The 9,553-nt window shown below is 39.5% G+C and overlaps 1 protein-coding gene across 1 annotated transcript; it reads left to right on the plus strand.

Moving 5' to 3' along the window:
• Positions 1–5,640: 5,640 nt before the first annotated feature.
• Positions 5,641–7,614, plus strand: LOC123680860. Its single transcript, XM_045618977.1, has one exon. It carries the CDS (start codon positions 5,641–5,643, stop codon positions 7,612–7,614), a length of 1,974 nt encoding a protein of 657 aa, XP_045474933.1.
• The last annotated feature ends 1,939 nt before the right edge of the window (positions 7,615–9,553 follow it).

Consider the following 9,553-nt stretch of genomic DNA (forward strand, 5'->3'; position numbering starts at 1 on the left):
AAGAAAAAAAAACTGAATCTTTACAGACCCAAAATAATAAATTACTCCAAAGTATGCTCTCAGTTACGCCAAAATTAATTTGCTCTGCATATCTAAAAGACACTTCAGTCAGATTAACAACAACTTTAAAGGTAAATATAAGTAGTATCCATACTACAACGATAAGATAAATAGTAGCCACCACTAACTAATAGTAGTGCTACAACGATAAGCGATAAAAGTAGCTATGCTACAAAGATACGATAATAGTAGCCACGCTACAAAAATACGATAATAGTAGCCACGCTACAAAGATACGAAAATAGTAGCTATGCTACAACGATAAGATAATAATTGTCAAAAAATAAATGAAATAAATAAATAATGAATCTAAAAAGAAAAATATATAATCTGTGCATCTGGAGCAAATTAAGGAAGTAAAGGTTAAAGGCAAAAAGGAATTATTCATCATCGTCATCAGTTTTGTCAAAATCGGTAGAAACATAACCACGGGTCAGATCTAGTTTTATGTATTTGACATGGGAATTGCCAAGGTCAGTCCCGTTCAAGAAATCTGGATTATTCATTTTATCAGACAAAATAAACAAGAAAAACAATTATATGTAAATATACAGCTACGAAAAAATATATCACGACACGTGTGGTCAATCCGATACCAACGAAGAATATCAAAGACGAGACAAAAGAAAGAGAAAAAGTTAAACAAAGATAAATTATTACTTTAGAACTGAAAAGGTCGAAATGATAGGAGCAGTTGCCAAAATTTTCGGGCCCCACGTTGGGCGCCAAAATGTGTAACGTTACAATTGCCCATGAGACTCTAAGGACTAATTTCTAGGGGTGGTTTGGCTTATTTGGCAACAAAACTCCTACCCAGGTTTTTACAAATTTAATAAAATCAAAATATACAATGATCGATCCTTTTCACTCCAAACAAATAATAAAATAGAAACTTAACTTAAAACGATTTTAAATGAGCCAGTCTGCCACCAGGATGGAACCTCTTCTGTATATTATCTTCAGCCTTCTGAACACCAATTCTTATCAGGAAGCTATAGTACTCCAGTCCTCATTCAACGAAGTTGGTGTGATAATGCCAGGTATTTCGCAGGAATTCTTTCAGATTCAGAGAGCAAGGTGGTCTAACATACGTACTATCCTAAATTCTGTATCTCAAGGAAGTAGTTCTTGATATCTATCAATCCCAAGAAAGGTTTTCTTTGTTTCAATCCCACAGGAGGTTTCTTCGTTCTAATCCCACGGGAGGTTTTCTTCGTTCTAATCCCACGGGAGGTTTTCTTCGTTCTAATCCCACGGGAGGTGCGAGAATCCCGACACAATTCTCGCCGATAAATAAGATTCCGAGTCTCAAATTAAACTAATAATGACTGAAATCTAAATCTACCACTAAATCTACTTATTCTTGCTGGAGTCTCAATCATCATTGAAAATCCTTCAGAAAATTCTCTCCAGGAACGCGCATCTGCGATCCCACCGATAGTACCCGATTTGATACGATTAATTGACAAATTACCGCGTCTTCAAAAATTCCAGTAGCGTAACATGGAATGAAGCGTGCAAAATCGTTGCATCACATAAAACTTTTGCATTGTGGACCTCAGCTTTTGTTGAGTGATATAAGAAATGAATTTTGGCCTTTAAGAGGTAGAATCTTAGCAAGAAGCACTATAAATAATTGCAAGGTATGTAGAATATATATATATTTTTTTTTAATAATTCACACAGTGTAAACTGTGGGTTGTTTCCTCAGAACATGCCCGGGCGTAAAGCCAAGAGCATTTCTGCCTTCCCTACGTCAATGGGGGTATATAACCTGTTCACTGTTCCCAAGATGACAGCTTTTTGCATCCATGTAATGGTGCCTTCCGGTAGTTTCAGTTCTCGCAGATGTTTGACCGTATTTTTGTGGACTAATCCGTTCGTACTTATTATTAGGGGTTTTATGTCCACCCTGTTCAGCTTCCATATATCTCTCATCTGCCGGGACAGTGCCTCGTACTTATTGATTTTTTTCTCCATACGACTTTTTCAAGTTGCAATCCAGAGGCACCACGAAGTCCAGTATTACGACGGTATTTTCCATTTTATTCCACACCACTATATCCGGTCGATTATGTTCCAGTCCTATATCTGTTATGACCGTCATATCCCAGTATAATTTGAAGTTTTCATTCTCCATTAGAGTTTGTGGTGAGTATAGGTGATGTGGTGTGAAATGTGGAAGAAGTTGGAATTGAAGACCCAGCAGCTGGTGTACCACCTTGCCCATGTTATTGTGTCGGGCTAAATATTTAGTGGCCGCAATCGTCGAACAAGCCGAAGAGATGTGCTGCACCGTTTCCTCAGCAATGCTGCATAACCTGCACTTGGTATTCTCTACAGGAAGTTTCATTATGTACTTGCTATAGTTACGGGTTGGCACCACCTGGTCCTGTATAGCGAAGAGTGTTCCCTCTGTCTGCGGATAGAGGTATCCCAGTGTGAGGTAAGTATTGGATTGTGCCAGGTCCACTTCTGGCTGGTGTAGGCTAGCATTAAACCTCCCGTGGAGAGCTTTGGCCCGCCAGCTCAGTTCTAACCTCTCTATCCGATTTTCTGTTTCAGGCTCCCCGGCTCCTTCCTCTCGGTCCAAGATGTGGATGTCCCTTTGCGTGGCTACCCATCGGTGTACAGGTAAGTGCGCTCCACGAAAATATGCCCTTATGTGTGTTTCTTCTTGCAGGCAAGCCTGTTCGATGCTGGTTAAACCTCGACCTCCCTGTTTCCGTGGTAAGTATAGCCTTTCAGTAGCTGAGTTGGGGTGAAGCATACCGTGCTCTGTCAATGTTGTTCGAATACCTCTGTCCATTTGTTGTAGATCTGTTTTGGACCAGGTTAGCACTCCTGCAGTATAGGTGAAGGAAGGTATGGCCCAGATATTAAGTGCTTCGATTTTGTTTTTGGCTCAGAGTTGTGTTTTAAGGATCTTCCGCACTCTTCTCATCAGCTCATTTTTCGCTCCCTCTTTGTTTTCTCTTTGTTTTATCTCATAAGTCTGCTGTATGCCAAGATATTTGTATCTTTCCCCAAAACTCAGCTCTGCTATCTCCCTTCCATCAGATATTCTGATGTTACCTCCTTCCACCATTTTTCCTCGCTTGACCTCAATCACGGCACACTTCTGCAGCCCGAACGACATACCGATGTCTTCACTAAATTTCCTGACGAGCTCCAGCTCGCCCTCCAATTGTTTGCGCCCTCTGGCATATAGCTTTAGATCGTCCATGTAAAATAAGTGGCTGAGGTTGGTGATGTCATTGATGGAATAGCCATATGCGGATCTATTAAGGATCCTACTGAGAATGTTCACGGCCAGACAGAACCAACGCAAGCTTAGGCTATCCCCCTGAAAAATTCCTCTCCTTAGAATATATATATATATATATATATATATATATATATATATATATATATATATATATATATATATATATATATATATATATATAGCTTGGCACAGAATAAAGAGTTCGTCTTTTTATTTATTCCTCCAAACATTGAGTCGATAAACCCTTATCTCATTGATCTATATATATATATATATATATATATATATATATATATATATATATATATATATATATATATATATATATATATATATATATATATATATATATATAGATCAATGAGATAAGGGTTTATCGACTCAATGTTTGGAGGAATAAATAAAAAGACGAACTCTTTATTCTGTGCCAAGCTATGTCAGAAAGCATGGAATTCAAAGGAAATACCACAAGATTGGAAAATGGCGATGATAGTACCAGCCTACAAGAATGGGGATAGAAAGAAAGGTGATAACTATAGAGGTATAAACTTGCTAAGTACAGCTTTCAAAGTATACGAAGCGATATTGGAGAGTAGACTAAGAATAAGCACAGAGGACACTCTAGATAAAGCTCAGAGTGGGTTTATGAGAGGGGGAAGTGTACAAGACCACATTTTCACTCTGAAACAGATCATTCATAAGATGAAAAGAAGTGGAAGAAAGGCTTATTTTGTATTTATAGATCTGGTGAAGGCTTTTGACAGAGTTAGTAGATCTAAAATGTGGGATATATTGAAAACAAGAGGGGTAAATAAAAATTTGGTGGAGTCTATTAAAAGTGTTTATTGTGAAAGCTTGAACTGTGTTATTGTCAGAAATATGAAGTCGGAATTATTTGAGACAAAGGAGGGACTGAGGCAGGGTGGAGTGCTGAGTCCGACATTGTTTATAGTGTTTTTGGATGAGATAATCAGAGAGGCAAAGGAAAGAACACAGAAGCTTACAATTGGTTTTAAGAACTTAAGAAGAGTTGTAATATCATAATGTGCCTTTGCGGATGACATCGTATTGATGGCGGGAACAAGGAGGAGTATACAGGAAAATTTGGATATATGGAATGGAATACTGAGAAAATATGAGATGGAAATAAATAGAAGAAAGACAAAAGTGATGGAAGTGAACGATGAACGGGAGGATGATTGGAGATTGGAAATTGAGGGAGAGGAAGTTGAAAAGGTGGAATGTTTCAGATATTTAGGAGTGAACATAGAAAATACGGGAAGCCAAGAAAGGGAGATTAACGAGAGAATTGAAAAAGCCGGCAGATTATACCACGCAATTAATAAGAAATTCCTAAGAAGAACTGAAGTCGAAGAGAAAACTAAAATGTGTGTTTAAGTCGATATTCAGACCTGTTCTGTCGTACGGATGTGAAACTTGGAACACAACAAAGAGAATGAGGAGTAAACTACAGGCAGTGAAAGGGGTTACAAGGATGGACAGAAGGAGAAATGAGGACATAAGAGGTGAATTGGGGATAAAATCATTGGAAAGGTTTGTGGGTGAGAGGCAGTTGGGATGGTGGGGACACTTACATCGTATGGAGGAGGAGAGACCAATCAAACAAATATGGGAGGCAAAAGTCGAGAAAAAGGCAAAAAGGGGAAGACCGCAACAAACATGGGAGGATGTGGTAGAAGAGGAAATAAAAAAGAGAGGGAAAAGCGTCAGGGAAGCTGAGATGATGACATCAAATAGGACAGAATGGAAGAAATTTATTGAGTCAAATTAGAATTATTCTTAAGTTATTGTTAAGTTAGAAAATGTAGATAATGAAACCCATACACCGAAAGGTAACAAATGGGATACAGATTATATATATATATATATATATATATATATATATATATATATATATATATATATATATATATATATATATATATATATATATATATATATATATATATATATATATATATATATATATATATATGCAGGGGGGCATAATGCCTTCGGGGAATGACGACCCCGCATACCCGAGTCACCCGGATATTCAGGCCAGCAACCCGAAGATCTGAAGAAATTAGTGCTCCTATTACTAGAAGTCGAAATCAGGGCGGTAGGGGACAGCGGGCTGGTCCTTTTCGGAGCCGTCCGGAGGAAGAGCCTGATGGGGGAAGCTGTGGTGCAAGCGGCGCAGCCCCCCGAGATGGCACCGTAAGCCAGGATCGCGTACCACGGAATGAGGATAGAAACCCCAGTTTGGAGGAGATAGTGTCTCGTCCCACAGGAGTTTCAAATACGCGAGAATGCGATGGACGGAGGAAGATAATGTCCTCATATTACGCGTTCACTACATAGCAACAGATATGCAGCAGAGAACTGGAAGGAGATATAGGGAACTGTTGACTGAAGTGTGGAATGACATCAATCCACGAAGACAATCTTATGCTAACCTTCTTGCCAACAGAGTGAGATGGCTCCTGGAAAAAGAGAAATTTTCGACAACTGAACTCAACTCAATAAAACAAAGCTACTTACCACGAATTGATTCAGAGATTAGGGTTGAAGATGAAGAGGTTCCCCTAGAGAGCAGAACTATCATTCGAATGAGCATCCTACCATCAAGGATAGAGCGCATCTTCAACAAAAACCTCCACAACTACACCGGGATTTCTCCACAATATAGACCTAAGATTCCAAGGATGTACGGATCTAAAAGAATGCTGGAATGTATTCGGAGGGTGGACAGGTTGATGGAGAGATATTTAGATGTAAACATCACACTTAGGGGGATAGTGGACTGCGTTTATGCTGGAGCGGTTACAGTCGCAGAAGAACTCGGAATGAAGATCGGTGAAATATACTCAGAGCTGCGTCAGGAATCTACACCACCATGGAAGTTGAGGCTGGAAAAGAAAGTTAAGAATATTAGAAAAAAAATCGGTATATTGCATAGTTACCTCAATACAGAGTCGCATACCAAGAAGATCCTTGAGGGCATACGGCAAATCGCATCAGAATCTCGCATTAGAACCAGCAGATCAAATGAACAACTCAAAGAAAAACTGATGGCAGTATGTGATAGGCTGAAACAAAAAGTTAAAGCTTTGGGTAACCGTATCAAGCGCTACAACGAGAGAGTCAAAAGGTATAAAAACAACCACCTATACTACAAAAACCAGAGTAAATTCTTTCGCAATCTTGAGGCCACAGAAACTGCAAAGGGAGTGTATCCAGATGAAAAAGATATGCATAAAGCATGGAGCGAAATATGGGAACGTAAGAAGATGCACGATGACAGAGCCTTCTGGATAAAGGATGCTGAGAAGGAGAAGAACACCTACAGCATGGATAATATAGAGATTACGAAGGAGGATATTAAATCAGTCCTGAAGAAGGCTAACAACTGGGCTGCTCCAGGAGCTGACAAACTGCAAAACTATTGGTGGAAGAACTTCACATCAACACACCAACGGCTGGTTGTTTTGTTCCAGGGAGCACTCTCTGACCCTTCCACCATACCAGAATTTTTCACCCTGGGGCTCACATACATGCTACCGAAGGGGAACATCACTCCGGACCCAAAACAGTACAGACCGATAACATGCCTGCCAACTGTCTACAAAATCTTGACAGGAATACTTACCAAACACCTGTGGAAACATGTTAACAAGTTCAATATACTAGCGAGTGAACAGAATGGATGCCGAATAGACGCACAAGGATGTAAGGAACTGCTCACTATTGACTACCTTATAACGAAGCAGGCAAAGAAGAAACTGAGGAACTTATCAATTGCCTGGATAGACTATAAAAAGGCATTTGATTCGGTACCGCACTCCTGGCTCTTGAAAGTCCTGAGACTGTATGGTGTATCTGAGCAGTTTGTTGGACTCTTAGAACACATGATGACAACCTGGAGGACGAAATTAGTATTCGGTACAAAGACAACATCCGAAATAAAGATCTTGACAGGTATTTTCCAAGGCGACAAGCTAAGCGCACTGTGGTTTTGTTTGGCTTTGAACTTCTTAAGCAAATTACTGAACAACAACAGCTACGGATACATCATTGATAATGGAGCGAACATAAAAATTACTCACCAACTGTATGTAGATGATCTTAAACTGTATGCCACAAATGAAGAACAATTGAGAAGGCTACTAAGAACTGTAACCGCCTTCTCGCAAACAATTGGTATGGAGATGGGTCTTGATAAATGTGCTGTGGTGCATGTTAAAAGGGGAAAGTTAACACATGGGGTGTCCAGGACGAATTAGCGATTCAACGGTTGGGACCAGAAGAATCATATAGATACCTAGGATTGCAACAAGCACTGGAAATCAGAACAGCCGATGAAAAAATATCATTCAAAAAGAAGTTCTTTGACAGAGTGAAGAAGGTCCTGCGAAGTAAATTAAACGCGAAAGCTTTGTTCACGGCTATAAATACATGGGCAGTTCCCAGTATTGCCTACTCTTTCGGAGTGATAAGATGGTCGAACACTGACCTGAAGGCCATTGACAAACAGGTTCGCGTACTTCTCTCTAAACACGGCATGCATCACCCCCACGCATCAGTGATTAGGTTGTACATGTCTAGACACCGCGGGGGCAGAGGATTACAAAATATTGAGATGGTTCACAACAAGGCGATCATAGACTTGAGAAGGTACTTCCATTCTCAGAACTCACCTTTTTTCCAAGCAATCTGCCGAGAGGACCAGAACATCACGGCTCTCAACCTGGCATGCCAAATAAACCAACCCCAAATAATAACGGACGATGAGCTATTGGAGGAGTGGCACAGTAAACCTCTTCATGGCAGGTATCCAGAAGCGCTGAAAGACAAAAGAGTGAACCAACAATTGTCTCTTACTTACCTGAAATCAGGATATCTGTTCCCGGAAACCGAAGGAAGAATAACTGCCATTCAGGATCAGGTTGTACCAACCAGAGCCTACCTGAAACATATCGCAAAAAAGAACTTACCTACGGACAGATGCAGGAAGTGTTCACAACATCTTGAAACCATCCAACATATAACTTCCTCGTGCTCCATTCTGGCTCCCAAGGAATACACCGCTCGACATAATGCTATGGCAAAAGTATTTCATCAGGCAATTGCCATTAAAGCTGGCCTCATACTTACCTTCAAAAAAGCCTATGAATACTTACCGAAGGCTGTACTTGAAAATGACCAGTTCAAGTTATACTGGGACAATCTGATCGTAACAGATAGATCGATACAACATAACAGACCAGACAAAGTGCTTTTTGATAAAGAAGAGGGTAAAGTTACCATCATAGATGTTACTGTTCCGGCCGATGATAACATCAGTAAGGCATACACTGAGAAGCTCACAAAATACCATGATTTGGCTTTTGAAATGAAGGAAATGTATAGATTGAACACAGTTCTTATTCTCCCACTGATCATTACCACCAACGGATTGGTGGAAAGTCACCTTCCAGACAATATAAAACTCCTTGATCTAGACCTTGAGTTGATCAGCACAGCTCAGAACGAGGTAATACTGTGGACAACAAGGATTGTCAGGATGGTTTTGACAACAACCTAGGAGAGCCTTGGCTATATACAGGGTGTTTCCTAAACATGCGGCAAAAATTCAGGGGGTTGTTCCTTGGACTATTTTGAGCATGTTTTGTCCTTGGATGATTTTTGAAAAACCTCTTTGTTTCGAAGATACAGGGCGAACAACATTTTTCATATTTTTAAAATTAATAATAGTTTAAATAAAAATGCGTACCGCACGGTGTTTACTAAGTAGGTACAATTTATTTTTAAATTTGTTTAACAACATTCCAATTACTAAAAACGGCCAGTTATTTCCTATGGGGCCATCTAAAATCATTAGTTTATACCACTCCAGTAGAAAATGTGGAAGACTTGCGAAATCGGATCATTGCTGGGTGTAACTTAATAAGAAATGATCCTGGTGTTTTTGAAAGGGTTCGGCAGTCAATGAGGAGAAGATTGGATGCTTGTATGCTGGCTAGAGGTGGTCATTTTAAACAGTTTTTGTAGGTTGAGTTGAATTTTCATGTAATTTTTCATAATAAAATGTTATTATCTGAAATTTTGTTTCCCCCATATCTTCGAAACAAATAGGTTTTTCAAAAATCATCAAGGGACAAAATATTCTTAGAATAGTCCAAGGAATAACCCCCTGAATTTTTGCCGCATGTTTAGGAAACA

The sequence above is a fragment of the Harmonia axyridis genome, chromosome 5, assembly GCF_914767665.1.
Source record: "Harmonia axyridis chromosome 5, icHarAxyr1.1, whole genome shotgun sequence".
Taxonomy (NCBI): Eukaryota; Metazoa; Arthropoda; class Insecta; order Coleoptera; family Coccinellidae; genus Harmonia; species Harmonia axyridis.